General features: G+C 39.3%; 2 protein-coding genes across 5 annotated transcripts in view; one reads left to right on the top strand and one right to left on the bottom strand.

The window, feature by feature from the left end:
- LOC143023835 (uncharacterized) overlaps positions 1-25,684 on the top strand; it is a 134,852-nt gene that overhangs the window by 70,728 nt on the left and 38,440 nt on the right. The gene's annotated exons all lie outside the window — the stretch shown is intronic.
- The window catches only part of Ns3 (nucleostemin 3), a 201,248-nt gene that overhangs the window by 9,288 nt on the left and 166,276 nt on the right, over positions 1-25,684 (bottom strand). For 3 of the 4 annotated variants that reach the window (XM_076182468.1, XM_076182467.1, XM_076182470.1), the window contains 2 exons: positions 4,610-4,707; positions 795-4,495 (listed from right to left, as the gene is read on the bottom strand). In XM_076182468.1, coding sequence (XP_076038583.1) covers positions 4,375-4,495; positions 4,610-4,707 — 219 coding nt within the window. In that variant the 3' untranslated portion in view covers positions 795-4,374. Of the gene's footprint in view, positions 1-794; positions 4,496-4,609; positions 4,708-25,684 lie in introns of those variants that run through there. The other variant, XM_076182469.1, reaches the window with a different exon arrangement.

Consider the following 25,684-nt stretch of genomic DNA (forward strand, 5'->3'; position numbering starts at 1 on the left):
GACAGGGATTTTTTTTTCTTCAAATATTTCAATTTTTTCGGAAATTCATTGCGACGGCCCCCTTAATGCTTACTTCCAGCCTGCTGTCACTCTCTCCCCTTGTACATCTCATCACCTTACTTTTGCCCACATTTATCTTCAGCTTCCTTCTTTCACACACCTTCTCAAACTCTGTCACTAACTTCCTCAATCCCTCCTCTGATCCTAGATAGAGATGATTCATTAAAAATGAGAAGAGAAAAACAAGAGGACATGTAAAGAAACTCAAAAAGGATAGTTGTAGAAGAGATCTGAAAAAGAATAGCTTCCCACACCGAGTGGTGGATATCTGGAATAATTAGATGAGGTAACAGTGTGTGCAAATACTATTCAAGAATTTAAGAACAAACTTAATGCTGAAAGATACAAAGACAGGTCACTACGAGCATAGCTCCCTTCCCGTATAATACAACTAGGTAAATACATAAACCTCATATTGCAATGCCCCACACTAACAATACTGAGACAACAACACAATATTTCTTCTCTAAGTGACTTATGATCCCACCCTGGGGCTGTTGCTGGCTTCCTGGAGGCCATGGGTATTACGCAGGAAGGACTAAGGGCAGTGGATTGATAAACTGATTTTAAAGGAAAAGTATCCTCATATTATACAAATTTCAAGTACACAACATCTTTAGGAACATAACCCTTGTGTATTTTGAAGTTTATCTGTACTGCTTGGAATGAGTCAATAGAAGAAAAAAAATTCTATGTAAAATGATAAACAACAAAAGGAAAAAGAATTATACCCATTATTTTGAAATATTTATCAACAAAATAATACTCTCCACTTTGCCTCCTCTGGTAGAATGGTACTGTTATGCTGTCTTCCAGTTAGTACCTTGAAGTGGATCTGTACATATCACATACAAAAATGAATGGGCTTGCCAACAGGTGGTCAGGATGTCACACAAAGTAGTGTTAATTCATTACTAGCTTACTAGTGTCAGGAGATACAATCATCAAAAACCAACTGAAGTGTACACACTTAACATAGAGCATAGTTAAGTACCAGTCATGTCACTGCATAAATTCAAAATGTCATTTATATATTTCTGGACTGGTGTCTGAAGCACATTTCTCACAATGTAAGTAGATGGAAGCATGACAAATGTTTTTACTTTGTTTGCAAATGAGGAAAATATAAAGGCTGCATACTTGCAGCATGTCTAGAGCATACATTTTAATGATGGTGAAATAGAGCCCATCGACAGGTGTATAGTGTTTGCTATTGTATTTTTTATTACTACAATCACCAAGCATTCTAATATACACATCAAGCATCCCAGCTATAGGGCAGGTTACAGTAAGGTACCCAAGTACTCTACTTGAAATAATGTTTTACTATTTACAGCAATATCAATTTTACTGCTACTATGTCTTGCTACATTGCTTCTGACCAGGTTAGTGGGTGAAGGAAAAGGATGACACTTCATCCACTAGGAGCTAAGATAAAAAGGAAATGGGTGATAGATGGAAGTGTGATGTGTGGGAGGGGGTTCATGCACTGATTGGCTGTTTCTCTTAGGGTACAGATGCCTATTAGTTTACAGATAGAATAGATACACAGTAATAAAAATTTGCCTTAGATTCATAATTTTTTAACATATTTCTGAGGTATTGACTGCGTGGTAATATACAGCCAATACTTAGGAACTGTTTTGGGGAGCCTCTATGGACCAGAGCCACACATCATTTGTCTATGCTGGAGTTTAAAATCCTCTACTTGTAAATCTATCTACCAATCTATAAACCAAGAGCTTTTACCCCTTATAAGAGATGTGGGAAAGTCAGAGGCATGCACCTATTCAAGATTTTAAGAAAAAACTTGATGCTGAAAGATACAAACACAGGTCACCACGAGCATAGCTCCCTTCCTGTATCATACAACTAGGTAAATACTAGGTAAATACACATTTCACTCCCTTCCCCCTTTCTACTTGTAAATAAGGATGAAAATTGTACTACAGTTGTCAAACCTATTCTATTCCCTTGAACCAATCATTTACCACTTCTATGACTTTACCTCTTCCAGATCCCCCTGTAGGAAAAGGGAGATGAATTCTGTCACTGTGTTGACCATATGTATCATAAAATGGGATAGTAATGGTGACAAGGGATCCTGGAATAGACTTATTAACAATGTAGTGAGCACTGAAACAATTGGTTGCTTTATGAAAATATTAGATAACTATGGATAGGGATGATAGGTGGTAATGGACATGGAAATGCCCATTCTTATGTTCATATGTACTTGGTATTACATTTCTTATATGAAATGTCAGGTTATAAGAGGGTCTAGAAAGAAGACTCCAAACAGAACCCTAGTAATTAGGTCATTAAATGTGTGTGGTTGTGATACTGATGAGAGTAAACAGGAAAAAAACTATTTGTGTGAATGAAGATGGACGTGTTAATGCTAAATGAAATGAAGCTGTAGGGGAGAGGTGAGACTCAATTTAGGAGTATGGTGGGGAGGGCGTCAGAAGTGATGAGTGGGTAGGGGAGGGAAAGCATGGCTCTGCAGATAGGGCAGTTCATGGTTGAGTGGAAGGAAGTGTTAACAAGGATGATGTGGGTGAAGGTGAAATTGGGAAAGGAGATATGGGATTTTGCGAGTGCATACAGTCCTGGTAGTGGAGTATCTACCAAGAAAAGAAATGCGAGTGTGAAAGACAGGAGTAAATGGAGAGATTGAAATAGACTAAAGAATGAAACACCCCATAGGAAAGTTCTTCTTACCTCATCTATCAAAATAATGAGAATACCTGCTCCAGCAGTCAGGCCCTACTGTGGAAGAGCAGTACCTTGCTGCACTGCCTCTGACCCAGTGTGACTGGGAATAGGGTAATCCTTCATTCCCAAGTTGCAGATGAGAGGGGTACATTCTAAATGGACCCAAGAGTGGCAGTTGTAGTGAAAAGGTGTGTGCAATGTGATGGCTCTTGTGCATGTAGGTTATGTGTGCATACATACATAAACCAAAGGCTTTTTCCCTCTTACATGGGAGGGGGGTAGCCAAAGGTTATGTGTAAGGGCCTGAATTTTATTTGATGTTGCTAGTTTCACAAAGTGGGAGGGCTGGCACTAGTGAACTCCCTTTAACATATGCACATAAACTAAAAGCCCTTTTTTCTCTTTATATAGGAGGCTACTAGCCAAGGCAACCCACCCTTCACCCATCCAACACCAATTTTCGCTTTTATCTTGGCTCCTCATGGATGAAGGGCCATCCCTATTCCTTCCTGAATGCCCGAGTCAGAAGAGATGCAGCAACACACAGCACCTCCACAGCTATCCCCACTGCCTCATTACATGGCAACCCTCCCACCTCATCTATTCACAATCAATACAAAGAAGACAAGGATAATTCCTTTGAGATACATTAATTCATCATTCATTCACAACCATTCTCCACTCACACTATCTCTTGCCCTCTCCCTTCCTTGCTCAACAGATATTACCCTTTTACTCAAGGCCCCCTTCACCTAATCCGTCCCATTCTTGGTCTTCTCCTAAAGTTCACTCCATCCATTCTACTTTTCACATTGTTTTTGCCAGTCTTTCTTCACTCATTCTTTCCATATACCCAAATCATCCTAGTATTACTTCATTAACCCTGTCTGCCAACTTCTCATTTCTCACTCCATCAATCCTCACAACCTCCACCATATTTTTTGTATACTTCATCTCAATTACTAGTTTTTGTTGGAGTCCTCTTCCCAGACTCTCATATGCCTTGAATTTTCAAATGAGGAACATACAGTGCAGGATCCCTAGTTCCAACACTCCATCCCAGTTAGTTGCTTTTTATGATTTGTATGGGAAACAAAGCCAGAATTCTTTTTCCCTCTCTGGAAGCGGTAGTCATAAAATGATAAAGGGCAGGTGCAAGGGAACCACATATAAGAAAGCCAGCTGATGTACCAAGGCATCATAATTCCTCTGCATGTAGAAATCTTAATTACCACAAATGAATGTGTGGTCTTGGTCTATAGGGGCAACCCAAAACAAATACTACCACAAAGTTACCATGAAGTTAATACCCTCAGTACTTCAAGGAAAAAAGGAAAGGAAGGAAACTAGAGTGTTCTGAAAAAATAGAACATTGGGCCTATTCTGGAGACCAGGTACCAGCCTCTAGGGGCCACAGCTCTGGGTGGAAGTGAAGGGTTGTAAGCTGCTCTGGAAGGTTGGCTGGTGGATGGTTTCTCTCCAGAGGTATTGTGTGCACTTTGGGGAGGGGATCCATCTTCCTTCCATAACTCTGATATCTACACTTGAAGGCACGTCTCCATAAACAAAAAAATTCTAATTTCAAATATGACTAATCTAAGCATAAGGATCAACTCCAGCAAATTTTCTCCTTAATTTTTCCTTTCTATTCTTATTGTTGTGCTTCTTCCATGGCTTGGAAACACTTTCCCCTGCACCTAGATCTGTGGCCTGTGTCCTGAAATACAAAAATTTCAAGCCTAGTAATGCAAAAAATTGCACATTCATTTAACATTAAACCAGGTGATCCATAAATATATTTCTGTTACTCAAAAACAGAGGCAAGACTTACCTGAGTCCTGTAATAGGTTTCTTTCCCTTGAAGTGAGCTCCTCCATTCAAGTTACTGAAGAAATTCTTGTCAAGGGCCTCTGCTGAGGGCCGGTGTGGCTGTAATGGATTTAATAAAAATGTAGATATTGAGTTATGCTATACAAGTTCAGGAAAAAACAACAACAACATAATTTGTGCAAGTACACTTATTACACAGTTCCAAAATAGATCCCACCATACTTGCAAACCTGGAAAATAAAACTGGAAATTCCTAAGTATATCAAAACATAATTTATTTTTTGTGACATCACTTTAGTTGCTTTAGCAGTTCTTTCTCTTGTTCTATATCTATATTTTTTATGTTTATGAGACTATCTCATGTGTGAAGTTGGGGTTGAAGTCCTTGGTCCTTTCTGTAGCCTCTAGGGATGTGTTCTTTACTTAGAGTCTGGATGGTTGTTAACAGCTTTGTTAACAGCTAACAGTTAACACCTTTAGGAACTGGTTTAATCAAATTTTTTCTAGTTCTTTCTCAATGTCTTCAGAGTACTTTCGCCAATTTGCTTTTAGGTAATTTAAAAGTCCTCTTTGTCTTGGTTTGTAACTTTTCTTCCTATTCTATGGTGATCTTAATTGATACAGCAGTGGGTGAAATAGAAGTAAAGCATAAGAAAAAGGAGGCAAAGAGAAGAGCAGGTGTGAAATAGGGTAAGATTATGACAGAAACTTTTGAAAGTAATAAAAAGATGTTTTGGAATGAAATTAAAGGTCAATTGAGGTTTTGGATTTCTTTATTTTTTGTTATTTCATGTATGAAAATATAACTTAGAAGTCAGAACATTAAAATGCATATTTCTAGCATTTTATAGTCTTGATTTCATCCAAATAGTATGATCTTAAAGGTGCCAGATAGCAGACGAACTTTTCAATGTCATATTTACATTTTCCACTGCTAGGGCAACTGATGACTTCAGGGTTGTTGTTTACGTGCTTGGACATGGCCAGCGTGCAACATGATAGGGATTTCACATCAAGTGAAGAAGATTTATTGGATCTGAATGCCCTCTTGTGTTCCGATGTGGGTATGGTACAAGGATACATGTACGAACCAATTCAGATATCCAAACAAGACTAAGGAATCTTCAGAGGATGAATGCCCAGAATGAGCAGGAAATAAGGACTAGTGAGTTCGTCGGAATGCATTACTGTATGCATGCTTTACATACATAAATGCACAACATACAGTACATAAAAAAATGGTACAACAAAAAATGTAGTGAAGCTAAGAATAAAAGAGACAAAGCCTGGAAATTAAGGAAAAAATACAAAAAAACGAGCAAATGGCAAACATACATTAAACTAAGAAATGATTATGTAAAAATACGCAGAGAAGAAAAGAGAAATTATGAAAAGGAAATAATAGAAAAATGCAAGGAACAATTGAAACTATTTTACAAATATGTGAACAGTAAACTAAAAAACAAACAAGAAATAGAAAAGCTGTGCCAAGGAAGTCATGAATATACAGAAGAACAAGAAATGGCAGAAGTTATGAGCAACCACTTCAAATCAGTATTCACAATTGTGAGGGAATAGAGAGACAGAAATCCCCCCCCCCCCATGAAGGAAATAACTGTAACAAAGAAGGAAATCAGCAACCAAATAAAAAACCTTGATGTCAGAAAATTGCATGCTCCGGATGGAATTGCAAATTGGATTCTGATAAGAATGTGTAGAAGAATTAACAGATAAAATACACAGTATAATCAAATCCTATCAGGAGTGAAGAAAGGGAGAGGGAGAGAAGGGGTGGCTATACTAGTAAGTGAAGAGATAGGTAAATGTGTAGTGGAGTGGAAGGAGGTTTCCTCAAGGATAATGTGGATGAAGGTGAAACTGGGAAAGGAAATGTGGGTTTTTGTAAGTGCATATGGGCCTGGTAGTGAGAAGAGTGTAGAAGAAAGGGAGGCTTTTTGGATAGATTTAAATGAGTGCATAGAGGGATTAGGGAGAAATGTCAATGTAGTAGTACTGGGAGACCTTAATGCTTGGGTAGGAAATGAACCAATTGACAGAGTGGTTGGAAAATGTGGAGTTCCAGGAAAGAATTGTAGTGGAGAGTTGATGGTGGAGATGTGTCTAGAAAGAGAGCTGATGATAGCAAATACAGTGTTTCGGAAGAAAGTCAAGCATAAGTACACATGGGAGAGGGTGGTGGATGGAAGGGTGGTAGATAGAGTGTTAATGGACTATGTAGTGGTAGATAGGAGTATAATAGGAAGAGTTAAGGATATACATGTGCTAAGGGGAGAGAGAGGGGGAATATCAGTTCATTTTTTGGTGGAAGTTAAGTTGAGAAAGGAGGATAGATGGAGAAAGAGGAAAAGGACAAAAGGTGGGGAGGTGCTTAGAGTGAACTCTTCAAATGAAATGGAAATGGAGAAGGAGTACAAGAAGAAGCTGAGAGAGGAGTGGGAGGGAGTGAAGGATAGAGTAGAGCTAGGAGTGGAGGAATGGAGATGGTTCAAGGAGGGAGTCACAAAGCATGCAAAGATGGTGTGTGGAACAAGAAGGATGGGAGGAAATAGAAAAAAAGGGTAGTGAATGGTGGGATGAGGAAACAAAGAAGGTTGTAGAAGAGAAGAAGCGAGCTTTCACAGATTGGTTACAAAATAGGATGAGGGAGTCATATGAAAGGTACAAAGAAAAGTAATGCATAAGGTAAAGGAGGCAAAGAGGAGAGCAGAATGATGTGAAATGGGGTAAGAGTATGACAGAAAATATTGAAAGTAATAAAAAGATGTTTTGGAAAGAAATTAAGAGAGGAAGAGCAGGTGAATCAAGTAGAGAAGAAAAGGTAAAAGGTGCAGATGGAAAGATGATAATAGAAGAGAAGGCAGTAAGGGGAAGATGGGCAGAGTATTTTAGGGAGTTTCTAAATGTGAAGGAGGATAGGGAGGGAAAGATAGTTGCAGTGGGAAATGCTTAGAAAATGACCGTGATGAGTGAGGAAAATGGAGGAGAAATAAGGAAGGATGAAGTGAAGGCAGTTATTAAGATGATGAAAGCAGGTAAGGCACCTGGTCTGGATGGACGCCATGCAGAATGTCTAAAAAAAGGAGGTACAGTGATGGTGGACTGGGTGGTGAGGTTATTTAATGTTTGCTGGAGAGAGGGTAGAGTGCTGGAGGACTGGAGGAGTGCCTGTATAGTTCCACATTACAAGGGAAAAGGGGACGAGTGTGAGTGTAGTAGTTTCAGAGGGATTAGCTTGCTAAGTGTAGTTGGGAAGGCTTATGGGAGGATCTTGATTGAGAGGATTAGGAGAGGAACAGGGGGAGAAATAGGTGAGGAACAGTGTGGATTTTGGACAGGTAGAGATTGTGTAGATCAGATTTTTGTGGTAAGACAGATATGTGAGAAAGCTATAGGAAAAGGTAAGGATGTTTTTTTTGGCTTTTGTAGATCTGGAAAAGGCTTATGACAGGGTAGACAGGAAGGCACTGTGGGAGGTTTTGCAGATATACAGGAGGAAAGCTTCCAAGAGCTGTCGAGAGTTTTTACGAGAGTAGTAGAGCATGTGTCAGGATTAGAAATGGAGAGAGTGAGTGGTTCGATGCTGTGGTAATTGTTGTTACATGAATTGCATTGTTTACCTTGAGCTACGGCAATTTCCCGAAAGCTTGTTTAATTTCGAATCGGAAACCTTTCCTGTAACTTCGTACCACACTATTGTAATTTTAATTAATATATTATTAAACTCCCCTCCCTCTTTATTATTCATTAAGCCTATGTTGTAATTTTGATTAACAAATCGGGAACTTTGAGAACTTACTTAAAGTATTAGTTGTCCCGTAGTCTCAAAGCCGTTTTACAAGCTCGTAAGAATCCCAGCAGAACGAGACTACGTTTAGTTAACTGAACGTCTGACAAGCTTCAGCTCTGGTACCAGACACAACAAATAAACCTCGGCAAGGGAATTCTATGGTTAGATCGAAGCCTCAAGAATACACTTTCAGTTCCGACGATAGTTAGAGAACTCAACCAGGTAAGTTCTCTAACGTTCTCGAATTTGAAGTCACTTAATTACAATATTAAAAGTCTTCTCTATTGGAATTCTCGGATTTAGTTTATTAACTCTGAATTTGAGAATTTAACCTGAAGTATTTATATTTAACTCTAGTAGTCGATTTCGACATTAAATTATTACCCCTTTGTGTCGTAAGCCGCTATGTAAGCGCTTTATTAAAGTTACGATAGTGTGTGGTTACGAAGTTCGGTTTCCTGTTCTTTATACTGAGTTTGTTCGGTTTTATTAATTTCCTCGTTTGTGGACCTTGTTAACTTTCGGGAAATTTTCTGCCGGCTTTGGTACCTTGTCTTTCTCATGAACATTCGGAAATTTTCGAATAGTTCTCTATTCTTGGTGGCCTCTATTGTTATATTGTCATGGTTTCTTTTGATCTGTTGCCTTTATCCAATTTAAGCTCGTATTTAAATAAAATGAATGATTTTTACTTAATTTCTATCTTCGTTGTGCTTAGTCTATAAGACTGTTTTTCCCATGTATTTTGTGACGAATTGTTTGGGTTGGCGTTGTTATGGCTAGCCACGATAAGACATTGTCTGATTCGGAAGTTTTGCAAAAACTCCGTAGACAGAGAGCTCATAAAAAGGGGCTTATCTCTAAGTACTTTAAAGCTCTAAATGCATAATCTGACTCTTTCTCTATTTCCGTCCTTGACGATATTTTAATTCAGATTGAGAATTTCCTCTCAAAAATACAAGATTTTGACGAGGAAATTCACGAATTGCTCCCCAAAGAAGAAAAGGACGAGGATATGGAGAAATCCAGAGCTTACCGCCTGTCTGTTCTTCTTGAATTGTCTCCTTATAAGGAACGGAGACAAGAGTTAAAGAAAGTTCTTGAATCTAAAATAGGTGAAAAACTAAACAAGTCCACTGATAATTCTGTAAAACTTTCTCTTCCTCCTATTGTTCTTCAACATTTCGAGAACAATTCCAGCAATCCTTTTGCTTATTTCAACTTTAAGAAGGGTTTTCTGAATGCCTTAGCTGGTATCCCCAATCTGACTGATAGTCAGAAGTTAATTTATTTGAAGGGATACCTCAGAGGGGAGGCTTTCCATTTAGTAGAGAATTTACCAGTGGATGATTCAAATTTTGACTCTGCTTTCCTTCTTCTTGATGAGTTGTATTTCAACAAGGAAGAAATTCTTGAAAAGGTGTTGATTTCCATTATTATTGCATCAGAGGTCTCTTGAGAGACCTTGAAAGTTACATTAGGTCTGTAGATTCCAAGCTACAAGACCTTAAGGGAATTGGGGTAGATTTCACTAGGCCAGGAAGCGAGGGCCTCCTCTTGACAAGTAAATTAATCTTAAATAAATTGCCTAAATTTTTTCTAATTGAATTGTCTCGGGTGATTAATTCTAATTACCCCAATTTTAATCAACTCAAGGAAGTTTACCAGTCAGTTTTGGTTAGACTAAAAATGGGATCAGATGATCTTGGTGTCAAACCTAAACGAAGCCTTACTACCAGCTACCTTGCTTTCAAGGAAATTTCCTTGAAAAAACCAGTCAATTCCAGTAAGGGAGTTGATGGCTCCTTTAAGGTCAATTCTAATCCCATTAAGAAGTCCATTAGTACAGTAGATGTAAATTTTGCCCCGCTTCTGACCATGCTAGTTCGAAGTGTACTTCATATAAATCCCTTGAGCACAGGAAAGCTAGAGCAGCTCAGTTAGGACTGTGCAATAGATGCCTAAATCATGGACATGGTTCTTTGGAATGCCCTGGGTTAAAGGCTGCTCTGCCTTACAAATGTTCTGTTTGCAACAAACCCGAGCACCATGGAGCCATGTGTCCTATGACTTATAAGACACCACTTTCTGAAGGGAAAGTGTTTAATTTTCATAATTCAACAGATTTCATTGTTCCTTTGGTCTCCCTATTAGCAGAGGAAAGAGAACTGCCCAATATCTCTTTTTGTTGAACACTGGAGCCCAGTTTTCTATCATTAATAAGGAATTTGTAGAGGACAAAGTTGGACCCTAAGTCCTCCTATGGACAAGTTAGTTTCTTCCTTTGGTTTACCTCTAATGAATAAAAGAGGTTTTAACTACACTGCTAACTTAAAACTCCCTTCAGGGATGAATTTGTTTAGTTTGTTCTTTGCCATTGAAGGATTCAACTTGTCCTTACAAATTCCTTCCTTATCTTCTGTACTACTTAGTATGAATAATCCCCAATTTTTTGTCTCGCCAAGTTTTCCATAAGTGAAGGGAGACCAACTGAACGTTTTAGGGATCATTGGAAATGATTTTCTTCAAAACTTCTCAAACTTTTCAATTGAAAGTGCCCCCTTGCATCATGCAAGGTTATCAAAATTGCTGATGGTTACATTCCCCTAGTGAGAAGCTTTTCTACTTAAAGAGAATGATAAGGGGGATTCCTGAAATGCCCTCTAATGAAATCCAAGACGTTGATAGTTTCAAATGCAAGGAGAGGCCTTTGAGGATAAAACCAGACTATGACCTTGGAGTGGATTCTTTTAATTGCTCAGAGAAATATCATGGAGCTTCACTTGTTTCCTATAATTCTTCTTTCAAGACCAATGGAGTTTCTCTAAAGAAAACTGAGAAAGGCACTTCCCTTACTCAGTCTTATAAGACTGTTGAATATTTTTCTCCCAAAAGGTTAGGCAAAGAAAAGTTTCTTGTCAACTTCTGTTTAGAACCTGTAAGTTCTCAATTTGATCCTTTGCAGGAAGTCTTTATTAATTCCAATGTTGTTTATGGTCTTGATAATTTCTATTTTTTAGAGTCCATTGGTATTAAAGAGTAACAGACCCCGGATATTAATAATTTACACATTGATGAATTTAAACAGTCCATTTCCTTCAAGAATGGACATTACTATGTGAAGATCCCGTGGAAAAAGGATTTGGTGGATCTTGTTCCCTCTAACCTTAAGATATCTCTAGCTGTGGCTCAAAGGGTTTATGACAAACTTGAGCAAAAGGGGCTTAGAGAGGAATATGAAGCTGTGTTTGACCAGCAAGAGGCCTTGGGTATTATTGAGCCAGTAACTAAAAGAGTCCCTGGACAAATCTTTATACCCCATAGACATGTGTTGAAGGATGATAATCTTGCCACTTCTAGAATAAGGCCAGTTTTCAATTGTTCTCTCAAAGTTGGAAAAGCTCCTTCCTTAAATGAAGCTGCATTCCCGGGAATTGACTTGATGAACAACCTCCTCTCTCTCTTGTTGTATTTCAGGACCAATAATCATGTCATTTTGGCTGATGTTATGAAAGCCTTCTTGCAGATCCGTTTGAAGGATGAGGCTGATCGTAACAGGTTCTGTTTCTTCAGGAGGATTAACAACCAATATATACCCTTCAGGTATAATACTATCATTTTTGCCTTCATTTGCTCTCCTTTCATTCTAAATTTCATTATCCAACACCATCTTTCTTTGCAGCCTGACTCTCTAACTGCCTCCTTAATCAAAGATAAATTTTATGTAGACAATTTGGTCTACACAACCAATGAGCTTTGTTCTCTCCTGCAATGGTCGAGAAGATTAATGATATCATGATCAATGGAGGTTTACCTCTCAGGGAGTGGACATGCAATTCGACTTCTGTTCTTTCTGTTCTTGATCAAGAAGTAGTTTGCAATAAAGAGGAGGTTAAAGTCTTGGGTTATATTTATGATAAGGATCATGATACTTTGAGAATCAAGGATGTTTCTCTTGACAAGAATACCTCGACCAAAAGACAAGTTTTGTCTTCCTTGTCTTCTGTATTTGATCCTTTAGGGTTCTTCTCTCCTGTGCTCTTGCATGGAAAAATCCTTATTAGAGAGATGTGCCAAAAGATGGTGGACTGGGATTGGAAATCAGATAGAGAGTTACTTGTTAGATGGAACAAGTTATGTGAAAATTTTAGGGAGGTTAATAACCTATCCTTTAAAAGGAAAACCTTTTGTACAGAATTTCCCATTAAATTGTTTGTATTTGCTGATGCTTCCAAGGAAGCCTATGGATGTGCCATATATGTAGGGCAAGAAGGAAGAGAATTAAAGGAGTCTAATACCTCTCTTCTATTTGCCAAGGTCAAGGTGGCTCCTATTAAACAGAGAACTTTACCATCTTTGGAGCTTATGGCAACTTTTCTATCTTTGAAATGACTCAACACTATTTTTGGGGAAGGACTGGTGTCTGCCCCACTGGTTGAATCTGTGGTTCTTTTTGTTGATAGTCAAGTTGCCCTTTCTTGGATCTTGACCAACAAGGCTCCTAAGAAAAATATATTTGTCAATAATAGATTAAAAGAAATTGCCAATCTCTTGGAAATTTTCAAGGCCAAGTTCACACCCATTTCTTTTACTTATGTTCCTTCTTAACATAATATGGCTGATTTCCTAACTAAACCTTGTTGTGCTAAGGTGTTCAAGGAAAAATTCAATTGGTGGGTTTATGGACCTGAATGGCTGTTGTTGCCTCCTCATACTTGGCCAAAGGGTCACTTGGGATGTATTCCCTCCTGTTTCAAGGGAGACATTGTCAATGTGGCTATTGTACAAGTTGACACTCCTCCTCTAATAGATATCTCTAAGTTTTCTTCCTATAGCAAACTTCTTCATCACACTTCTTTGATTTTTAAGGCTGTCTTTCTGTTCAAGAAGTCTAATGCTGACCCTGAGTATTATGAGAGTAGTAGAGCTTGTGTCAGGATTAGAAATGGAGAGAGTGAGTGGTTTGAGGTAAAGGTGGGACTTCGTCAAGGATGCGTTATGTCACCTTGGCTGTTCAACTTATACATGGATGGGGTAGTGCAAGAGGTAAATGCAAGGGTAGTGGGTCAGGGATTGGAGATGGTTAAAGAAAATGGAGAAAAGTGGGAGGTGAGCCAGCTGTTGTTTGTGGACGACACTGCGCTTGTGGCAGGATCGGAGGAGGGATTGAGGAAGTTGGTGACAGAGTTTGGGAGAGTGTGTGATAGAAGAAAGCTGAAGATAAATGTGGGTAAAAGTAAGGTGATGAGATGTACAAGGGGTGAAAGTGGCAGTAATCTGGAAGTGAGCATTAAGGGAGAGCAACTGGAGGAGGTGGATAGTTTTAGATACTTGGGTGCAAATGTGGCAGGAAAAGGTGGAGTAAAGGTGGAGGTAGAATGTAGATTGAGAGAAGCGAGTAAATGCCTTGGTGGATTAAAAAGTGTAATGAGGAATAGAAATTTGGGAATAGATGCTAAGAGGAGACTGTATGAAGGAGTGATTGTGCCAACAGCACTGTATGGAGCAGAAACATGGAACATAAGAGAGGAAGAGAGAAGGAGCTTGAATGTGTTTGAGATGAAGTGTCTGAGAAGTATGATGGGGGTTACTAGGCTAGATGGAGTGAGAAATGAGGAGGTGAGGAGGAGAACAAGGGTGGAAAGGGAGTTGGGAGATGGGGTTGATGAAAGAGTATTAGGATGGTTTGGACACATGGAAAGAATGAGTGAGGAAAGACTATTAAAGGAGGTATGGAGGGCAGATGTGGAGGGAGTGAACATGAAGGGACGTCCTAGGATGAGATGGATGGATGGGGTGAAGGGGGCTTTGGGGAAGAGGGGAATGTCTGTTGAGGAAGGACGGGAGAGGACAGAAGACAGGGGTGAATGGAGAATGGTTGTATATGGAAGATGTAGTGATGCATGAGGTGGAATGGACGGGGGATGGGGGGTGAGGTAGTGTGTGTGAGCAAAATTTTGACGCAGCCCGAAGGGATTTCTCCTCGTCCTCTCCTTTATATGGGGGGACGGAGAGGGAGGGTCGCCGATTTAATGAAGCGGCCTTGCTGTGGATGTGCTGTGTCTTGCGACACTGCTTGTGACCCAGGGCAATGGACAGGGTGCAGGGATGATCCGTCATCTAGGAGGTGCTAAGATGGGAGAGAGGGTGGAGGGGTGTGGAGTGTTTTCAGGGATGGAATGGGTGGGTATGATTTTATGCCTTTTCCTTTTTGGCTACCTCCCTAGTAAGGGGGAAAAAGCCTTGGTATATGTATGTATTATGCAAAGGGATTCCTTTTCTGCTGAATTGGCTTACTTGCAGAATTCCAACACTAATGACGTACCTCCTTTGGTAAGTCAAATGAGCCTGTTCTTGGACAAGAATGGTTTGATTGGACGGTCCAAGGGCAGAATTGACAAGAACATTAACCTCAAATATGAGGTTGTCAATCCCCTTCTCTTGTCCAAATCTCATCATTTAACTAAGATCCTAATTTTCTTTGCTCATTGTCAAGTTATGCACATGGGACTACAGGCCACACTTAATTTCCTTCGTATGCATGGATTCTGGATACTTAAGGCCAGACAAGCTGTTTTAAGCATTTTGAAGGATTGTATAATTTGTAGGAAATACAATTCCCGTGTAGTAAATTATCCTTCTCCTTCCTCTTTACCTGCCTCTAGAGTGAATCTAAGTGTGCCCTTTGCCCATACTGGTGTAGACTACACAGGGCATTTATGGGTTAGAGACAGGAATGGAGAGAAGGTTAAAGCATACATTCTTATTTTCACATGTTTCAATACTAGAGTAGTTCATTTAGAAGTTGTGGATACTATGTCCATTCCTGAGTTCATTTTGGCTTTCATTAGGTTTGCTAACAGGTATGGAATTCCTTCTGCTGTTTATTCTGACAACGCTAAATCTTTTGTACAAGCGGGAAATGTTACTGAACAACTTTTGTTTTCTTCTGAATTTGAAGAGAAATTTAAAACTTCCCCTGTTCAGCATAGAGCCATTCCTGTTTATGCTGCTTGGTATGGTGCCACTTGGGAAAGGTGAATACAGACAGTGAAACAATGTTTGTATAAGGTATTGGGTAGGTCTGTTCCTTCCCTGGCAGAGATTACCACTCTTTTGTCCGATGTTAAAAAAAATTTGAACAATAGACCACTAACTTATTGTTCTTGTGAAAATGAGGTAGATGTTATTACCCCAAATCATTTCCTTATTGGAAGGACCATTTCTGATGTTTGGAGACTTGGAACAAATCCCTGAATGGGAATCAGAAGACTACCCTTCACTTCTCAACTTGGTTATGGACTGTAGGGATTATTTTTATGAAGAGTTCAAGAAACGATGGTTGACAGAGTACTTGGTCAGCTTAAGGGAAAGGGATAGAGCTGCATATCACAGTTCTAGAAGCTGGGAAAAGGGTGATATTGCCTTTTTGAAACTCACCTTCTAGACCAGAACCTTCTGGCCCTTAGTTCATATTGTGGAAACTTTTCCTGACCAAGACAAGGTGATACGTACAGTCTCTGTCGTTAAGCCTGATGGAAACTCTATCAAAGTCAACATTAAACTTTCAATCCCTTTAGAGCTCCATGCTGAGTTGAGTTCCAGTCTTGAGGATGAATCCCCTGGGGATCCTAATGTTCAGACTAGAGAGTCTGAACCCTTTGAAGAGGTCTCAGACTCAGAGGAAGTTAACTCTTTACAAGGCGATTGTGTCTCACTGGAACCTACCTCTGTGAGGCCAACTCTTAAGACTGCGCTAGCCTCTAGAGACCTAGTAAGGTCTCTAGCAATTAAAAACTTGTTATAAATTTTGTTCAAAAGTGTTATATTTCTTAAACACTTTCTTTTTGTTGTCGGGGAGGCTGTGGTAATTGTTGTTACGGGAATTGCATTGTTTACCTTGAGCTACGGCAATTTCCCGAAAGCTTGTTTAATTTCGAATCGGGAACCTTTCCTGTAACTTCGTACCACACTATCGTAATCTTAATTAATATATCATTAAACTCCCCTCCCTCTTTATTATCTATTAAGCCTATGTTGTAATTTTGATTAACAAATCGGGAACTTTGAGAACTTACTTAAAGTATTAGTTGTCCCGTGGTTTCAAAGCTGTTTTACGAGCTCGTAAGAATCCCAGCAGAACGAGACTATGTTTAGTTAACTGAACGTATGACAAGCTTCAGCTCTGGTACCAGACGCAACAAATAAACCTCGGCAAGGGAATTCTACAGTTAGATCGAAGCCTCAAGAATACACTTTCAGTTCCGACGATAGTTAGAGAACTCAACCAGGTAAGTTCTCTAACGTTCTCGAATTTGAAGTCACTTAATTACAATATTAAAAATGTAAAGGTGGGACTTTGTCAGGGATGTGTTATGTTGCCCTGGCTGTTCAACATATACATGGATGGGGTGGTGCGAGAGGTAAATGCAAGGGTGCTGGGTCAGGGATTGGAGATGGTTAAAGAAAATGGAGAATAGTGGGAGGTTGTTTTCGGACAACACTGCGCTTGTAGCAGGATCAGAGGAGGGATTGAGGAGGTTGGTTACAGTTTGGGAGTGTGTGTGAAAGAAAATTGAAGATAAATGTGGGTAAAAGTAAGGTGATGAGATATGCAAAGGGTGAAAGTGGCAGCAGACAGGAAGTGAGCATTAAGGGAGAGCGATTGGAGGAAGTGGATAGTTTTAGATACTTGGGTGCGAATGTGGCAGGAAAGGGTGGAGTGGAGGTGGAGGTAGAATATAGATTGAGAGAAGCAAGTAAATGCCTTGGTGGATTAAAAACTGTAATGAGGTACAGACATTTGGGAATGGATGCTAAGAGGAGACTGTATGAAGGAGTGATTGTGCCAAAAGCACTGTATGGGGGCAGAAACAGGGAACATAAGAGAGGAAGAGAGGAGTTTGAATGTGTTTGAGATGAGGTGTCTGAGAAGTATGATGGGGGTTACTAGGCTGGATAGAGTGAGAAATGAGGAGGTAAGGAGGAGAATAGGGGTGGAAAGGGAGTTAGGAGACAGGGTTGAAAGAGTATTAGGATGATTTGGGCACATGGAAAGAATGACTAGTAAAAGAGGTATGGAAGGCAGATTTGGAGGGAGTGAACATGAGGGGATGTCCTAGGATGAGATGGGTGGATGGGGTGAAGGGGGCTTTGGGGAAGAGGGGAATGTCTGTTGAGGAAGGACAGAAGAGGACAAGATAGGGGTGAATGGAGAATAGTTTTATATGGATAATGTTGTGATGCATGAGGTGGAATGTGTGAGGGCACGGGAGGTGAGGTAGTGTGTGTGAGAAAAATTTGACGCAGTCCAAAGGGATTTCTCCGTCTTCTCCTTTTCTGCATGGGGGGACGGAGAGGGGGGTCGCCGATTCAATGAAGCGGCCTTGCTGGATGTGCTGTGTCTTGCGACACTGTCTCTGACTCAGGGCAGTAGACAAGGTGCAGGGATGACCCGTCATCCAGGAGGTGCTAAGATAAGAGGGAGGGTGGAGGGGGGGTGGAGTGTATTTAGGGATGGAATGGGTGGGAATGGTTTTATGCCTTTTTCTTTTTGGCTACCTCCCTTGTAAGGGGGAAAAAGCCTTGGTATATGTATGTATAATCAAATACTCGCTTAAAGAAGGAAAGGTACCACAAGACTGGAAAAATGCAAACATTGTACCAATATATAAAGGAGGAAACAAGGAAAATCCAACTAACTACAGACCGGTCTCACTAACAAGCACAGTAGCTAAATATGTGAAAAAATGATCAAAAGTAGATGGGTTAAAGACCTGGAAGAAAAATCTATACTAAACCCAAACCAGTCTGGATTTAGACAAAGAAGATCATGTACAACAAACCTGATCTGCTTCTACTCAAGACTAATGGATATAATAGAAGAGAGGGATGGATGGGCAGACTGTGCCTATTTAAACCTACATAAGGCATTTCACAAAGTACCACACAAGAAATTAATAAGAAAATTAGAATCAATAGGTGGCATCGCAGGTAAATTATCAAAATGGAAGGAGGACTTCCTGACTGGGAGAAAAATGAGGTGTAGTAATTAGAGATAAATACTCGAAATGGGAAGAAATGATAAGTTGAATGTTATATGAATTTCTTCGCATATGATGCAAAAATATTGAAGAAAGTAAGAACAGAAGAGGACTGTGATTCATTACAATCAGACCTGGACAAAATCTGGAAATGGACTCAAAAGTGGGAAGTAAACTGCAATATCAAGAAGTGTAGCATAATGGAGTTTGGAAAAAGTAAAAACAGAATTTCAAAAAATTATAAAATTGGTGAAGAAATAAAAAAGTGCACTTGGAAAAGGACCTTGGAGTAATAATCAGCAAAGACATCACACTGGATAAAAATATAAACAAAATAGTTGGTGAAACCTTCAACCTATTAAGGTCAATGAAAGTGGCATTTGATTACTTGGATGAAGAAATGATTAAAAAAATATTAGTTACATTGATTAGACCAAAATTGGAGTACGCAGCGACACTATGGACATCTAGTACTAAAAAGAATATAAGAAAACTAGAAAGAATACAGAGAGCAACAACAAAGTTGGCACCAGCTCTTTCCAAATCAACATATGAACAAAGATTATCAAAATTGGAACAACCAAAACTGGAGCAGAGAAGAGAAAGAGGTGATTTACTGACTATATTTAGAATCATGAAAGGAATGGAAATCCTTGATAGGAATGATTTACAAAAAAATGACAATGGAAAAACAAGAGGTCATGAAAAGAAACTCAAAACAGATAACTATAGAAGAGATTGGAAAAAGAATAGCTTCCCTCACAGAATGCTGGATATCTGAAATAACTTAGATAAAGAAACAGTGTGTGCAAACACTATTCAAGATAGAAAGACGGGTCACCACAAGCATAGCTCCCTTCCTGTGTAATACAACTAGGTAAATACACTGCTTCTGACCCAGGGCAGTGGACAGGGTGCAGGGATGACCCGTCATCTAGGAGGTGCTAAGATGGGAGGGAGGGTGGAGGGGTGTGGAGTGTTTTCAGGGATGGAATGGGAGGGAATGATTTTATGCCTTTTCCTTTTTGGCTACCTCCCTAGTAAGGGGGAAAAAGCCTTGGTATATGTATGTATGTATGTAAATACACCACACCAGATCTAGATCTACAAAAAGCATTTGATAAAGTACCACACAAAAAACTAATAAGAAAAATAGAATGAATCAATAGGTGGCATCAAAGGAAAAGTATTGGAATGGATGGAAGACTTCTAGACTGGGAGGAAAATGAGGATAGTAATTAGAGACAAATACTCAAATTGGGAAGAAATGATATGTGGTGTCCTACAAGGTTTGGTATTGGCCCCAATCATGTTTGCCATATACATAAATGACATGAATTAAGGTGTGGAATGTTATATAAACTTCTTTGCAGATGATGCAAAAATACTAAAGAAAGTAAGTACAGAGGATGATTGTGAATCATTACAGATAGACCTAGATAAAATCTGGAAATGGAGTCAAAAGTGGGAAGTGATCTTTAACATTAAGAAGTGTAGTATGATGTAGTTTGGAAAAAGTAAAAATAGAATATCAAGAAATTATAAAACTGGTGAAGAAGTCAAAAAAGTGAGTTCGGAAGGGGACCTAGGAGTAATAATCAGCAAAGACATGTCACTGGACAAACATCAATAAAATAGTTGGAGAAACCTTCAACCTACCAAGGTCAATGAAAGTGGCATTTCACTATTTGGATGAGGAAATGATCATGAAAATATTAGTTACAATGACAAGACCAAAACTGGAGTACACTGCATCACTATGGACACCCAGTACTAAAAAAAATATAAAGAAATTAGAAAGAATACAAAGAGCAATGACAAAGATGGCACCATCACTCTCCAAATTGACATACGAACAAAGATTGTCCAAACTGGAACTACCAACTCTGGAACAAAGAAGGGAAAGATGAGATCTACTGATTATAGAATCATGAAAGGAATGGAAATCCTAGAGATGATTTATTAAAGTGGGGCAACAGAAAAACAAGACATGAAAAAAAACTCAAAAAGGATAATTATAGAAGAGATCTGAAAAAGAGTAACTTCCCACACAGAATGGTGGATACCTGGAATAAATTAGATAAGAAACACAGTGTGAGCAAATGCTATTCAAGAATTTAAGAAAAAACTTGATGCTGAAAGATTCGAAGATGGGTCACTACAAGCATAGCTCCCTTTCTGTATAATACTAGGTAAATACATGATTTCGTTGATTTGTCATCAGACGTGCGGATGAAATTTGAAGGCATGTAATAGTAGGCCTGATACCTAGTAATTTAGTGGAGTGGTGTTGGCAATAACTTGGCAAAAGAAATCACCTGCCCCTTCCAGTGTATGCCAGAGACTAAATTAGGGAAAAAACTGCCTGTGCCACATGGACATTACACAGGATATACCCTTCAGCAATGACTTTGATTCAGAGTCCTGGAATTATATTTGGAGTACTATTTGTCCTTGGTATATGAAAAAATTCACTGTGTTGGACGATTAAAACCTGGAACTTTGTTTCTGGATGATGTCAGACTTTTCTTGTTTTTCATACTTGGAACAGACTGGTTCAGGAACTTTAATAGCAGACTGAAGTTTGGCATCTCTTGCAAGTTTGTATGATAGATATTCAGAATGCAACCTCAGTAATTCATTAAGTAAAATTTGTACATATTCTGTAAATACAAAATGGAAATCTATGTTCTGTACATTTTATTGTTTAGTTTGTCATTATCAGAACAATATCAAACTTTTAGGTATTTTGAATTTATCACATTCCTCCAGTAGGAAGTCCAATGCAGTTTCACAGTTTGGATGCAATATACAGCACAATAATGCGTTATACACTGACCATATATTAGATCAACTTTCTCCTTCACCACTCCAACACCTGTTTTGGATTTGGAATAAGATATAGCCCATTGTGCCTCTCCATTTTTTCCATTTTCCTGCTTTCTACATGATTTTTTTACTGAGAGGAAGGGCAGCAAGTAGTAGTCTAAAAGTGGAAAATTAATAATGATAATTTTAAATTACCATGCATACATTTTACTATTCTCAATATGAATTCAGCCCCCTTTTGCCTGAATTACTATAGTGAAATTTCATAAAGAGATGTTTGAAGTTACATATGTACTTGCCTTCCTTTCATTGCTTCATAAAAAAGTGCTTGGACTTGGGAGCAAAGAAGCACACAACCTTGTATTTACCTAGTTGTATTATCCGGGAAGGGAGCGCTCGTGGTGACCCGTCTGTATCTTTCAGCATCAAGTTTTTCCTTAAAATCTTGAATAGTGTTTACACACTGTTTTCTTATCTAATTTATTCCAGGTATCCACCACTCTATGTGGGAAGCTATTTTTTTTTCAGATCTCTTCTATAGTTATCCTTTTTGAGTTTCTTTTTGTATCCTCTTGTTTTTCCATTGTCCCATTTTAATAAATCATCTCTATCTAGGACTTCCATTCCTTTCATGATTCTATAAATAGTCAGCAGATCTCCTTTTTCTCTTCTTTGTTCCAGAGTTGATAGTTCCAATTCAGACAATCTTTGTTCATATGTTAATTTGGAGAGAGTTGGTGCCAACTTTGTTGTTGCTCTTTGTATTCTTTCTAATTTCTTTATATTCTTTTTAGTACTGGGTGTCCATAGTGTTGCTGTGTACTCCAGTTTTGGTCTTATTAGTGTAACTAATATTTTCTTAATCATTTCTTCATCCAAGAAGTTAAATGCCACTTTCATTGACCTTAATAGGATGAGGGTTTCTCCGATTATTTTATTGATATCTTTGTCTGGTGTCATATCTTTTCCTGATTATTACTCCAAGGTCTCTTTCAGAGTTCACTTTTTTGACTTCTTCACCAATTTTATAATTTCTTGATATTCTATTTTTACTTTTTCCAAACTCCATTACACTACACTTCTTGATATTGAAGTTCACTTCCCACTTCTGAGTCCATTTTCAGATTTTGTCTAGGTTTCATTGTAATGATTCATAATCCTCCTCTGTTCTTACTTTCTTTAGTATTTTTGCATCATCCTTGTCATTTATATATATGGCAAACATGATTGGAGCCAATACCAAACCTTGTGGGACACCACTCATCATTTCTTCCCAATTTGAGTATTTATCTCTAATTACTAACCTCATTTTCCTCCCAGTCAGGAAATCTTCCATCCATTCCAATAATTTTCCTTTGATGCCACCTATTGATTCTATTTTTCTTATTAGTTTTTTGTGTGGTACTTTATAAAATGCTTTTTGTAGGTCTAGAAAAGCACAGTCCGCTCATCTATCCCTTGTATTAATTCTTTTAGTCTCGAATAGAAGCAGATCAGATTTGTTGTAAGCGATCTTCCTCGTCTAAATCCAAATTGATTTGGATTCAGTATATTTTTTCTTTCAGATGTTTAACTCATCTACTTTTGATACCTTTTTCACATATTTTTGCTATTGTGCTTGTTAGGGAGACCAGTCTGCAGTTGGTTGGATTTTCCTTGTTTCCTCCTTTATATATTGGTACAATATTTCTATTTTTCCAGTCCTGTGGTACCCTTTCTTCTTTGAATGAGTATTTAATTATATTGTATATTTTGTCTATCAACTCCTCTATGCATTCTTTCAATATCCAATTTGCAATTCCATCCACACCGTCTGATTTTCTGACATCAAGGTTTTTTATTTGGTCTCTGATTTCATTCTGTGTTACAGTTATTTCCTTCATTGGGGGGGATCTCTTTCTCTATTCCCTCACAGTTCTGTGAACTTTCAATTATGAATACTGATTTGAAATGATTGTTCATAATTTCAGCCATTTCTACTTCTTCTGTATATTCATAAGTTCCCTGGTGCAGCTTTTCCATTTCTTGTTTATTTTTTAGTTTACCACTTACATATATACATACATACATATACCAAGGCTTTTTCCCCCTTACAAGGGAGGTACCCAAAAAGGAAAAGGCATAAAATCATTCCCACCCATTCCATCCCTGAATACACTCCACACCCCCCTCCACCCTCCCTCTTATTTTAGCACCTCCTGGATGACGGGTCATCCCTGCACCTTGTCCACTGCCCTGGGTCAGAAGCAGTGTCACAAGACACAGCACATCCACAGCAAGGCCGCTTCATTAAATTGGCGACCACCCTATCCGTCCCCCCAAGCATAAAAGGAGAAGACGTGGAGAAATCACTTTGGGCTGCGTCAAATCTTGCTCACACATACTACCTCATCCCCCATCCCCCTGCCCATTCCACCTCATGCATCACAACATCATCCATATACAACCATTCTCCATTCACCCCTGTCTTCTGTCCTCTCCCGCCCTTCCTCAACAGACATTCCCCTCTTCCCTAAAGCCCCCTTCACCCCATCCATCCATCTCATCCTAGGACATCCCCTCATGTTCACTCCCTCCACATCTGCCTTCCATACCTCTTTTACTAGTCTTTCTTCACTCATTCTTTCCATGTGTCCAAACCATCCTAATACTCTTTCATCAACCCTATCTCAGCTTCCTTTCCACCCCCATTCTCATCACCTCATTTCTCACTTTATCTAGCCTAGTAACCCCTATTATACTTCTCAGACACCTCATCTCAAACACATTCAAACTCCTCTCTTATGTTCCACGTTTCTGCCCCATATAGTACTGTTGGCACAATCACTCATTCATATAATCTCTTCTAAGGATCCATTCCCAGATGTCTATTTCTCATTACACTTTTTAATCCAAGGTATTTACTCACTTCTCTCAATCTACATTCAACCTCCACCTCCACTCCTCCCTTTCCTGCCACATTCGCCCCAAGTATCTAAAACTATCCATTTCCTCCAGTCTCTCTCATTTAATACTCACTTCCAGTCTGCTGCCACTTTCTCCTCTTGTACATCTCATCACCTTACTTTTACCCATATTTATCTTCATCTTCCTTTTTTCACACAACTTCCCAAACTCTGTTACTAACATTCCTCAATCCCTCCTCTGATCTTGAAACAAGTGCAATGTCATCTACAAACAACAACTGGCTTATCTCCCACTTTTCTCCATTTTCTTTAACCATCTTCAATCCCTGGCCCACTACCCTTGCATTTACCTCTCAAACACCCCATCCATGTATAAATTGAACAGCCAGGATGACATAACACATCTCTGATGAAGTCCCACCTTTACCTCAAACCATTCATTCTCTCCATTTCTAATCCTGACACAAGCTCTACTACTCTCATAAAACCTCATGAGAGTTCTTGAAAGCTTTCCTCCTATCCCATATATCTGCAGTACCTCCCACAGTTCCTTCCTGTCTACCCTGTCATAAGCCATTTCCTACATACATACATATACCAAGGCTTTTTCCCCCTTACAAGGGAGGTAGCCAAAAAGAAAAAGGCATAAAATCATTCCCACCCATTCCATCCCTGAAAATACTCCACACCCCTCCACCCTCCCTCCCATCTGAGCACCTCCTGAATGACCTGTCATCCCTGCACCTTGTCCACTGCCCTGGGTCACAAGCAGTGTCGCAAGACACAGCACATCCACAGCAAGGCCGCTTCATTAAATCGGCGACACACCCTCTCCGTCCCCCCATTGCATAAAAGGAGAGGACGGGGAGAAATCCCTTCGGGCTGTGTCAAAATTTGCTCACACATACTACCTCACCCCCCATCCATTCCACCTCATGCAATCACATTATCATCCATATACAACCATTCTCCATTCACCCCTGTCTTCTGTCCTCTCCCGTCCTTCCTCAACAGACATTCCCCTTTTCCCCAAAGCCCCCTTCACCCCATCCATCCACCTCATCCTAGGAAGTCCCCTCATGTTCACTCCCTCCACATCTGCATTCCATACCTCTTTTACTAGTCTTTCTTCACTCATTCTTTCCATGTGTCCAAACCATCCTAATATTCTTTCATCAACCCTATCTCCCAGCTCCTTTTCCACCCCTGTTCTCCTCCTCACCTCCTCATTTCTCACTCTATCTAGCCTAGTAACCCCCATCATACTTCTCAGACACCTCATCTCAAACACATTCAACCTCCTTCTCTCTTCTTCTCTTATGTTCCATGTTTCTGCTCCATACAGTGCTGTTGGCACAATCACTCCTTCATACAGTCTCCTCTTAGCATCCATTCCCAAATGTCTATTCCTCATTACACTCTTTAATCCACCAAGGCATTTACTTGCTTCTCTCAATCTACATTCTACCTCCACTTTCACTCCACCTCTC

Source organism: Oratosquilla oratoria, unplaced genomic scaffold, assembly GCF_046742065.1.
Source record: "Oratosquilla oratoria isolate Oo_2021 unplaced genomic scaffold, ASM4674206v1 SCAFFOLD65, whole genome shotgun sequence".
NCBI lineage: Eukaryota > Metazoa > Arthropoda > Malacostraca > Stomatopoda > Squillidae > Oratosquilla > Oratosquilla oratoria.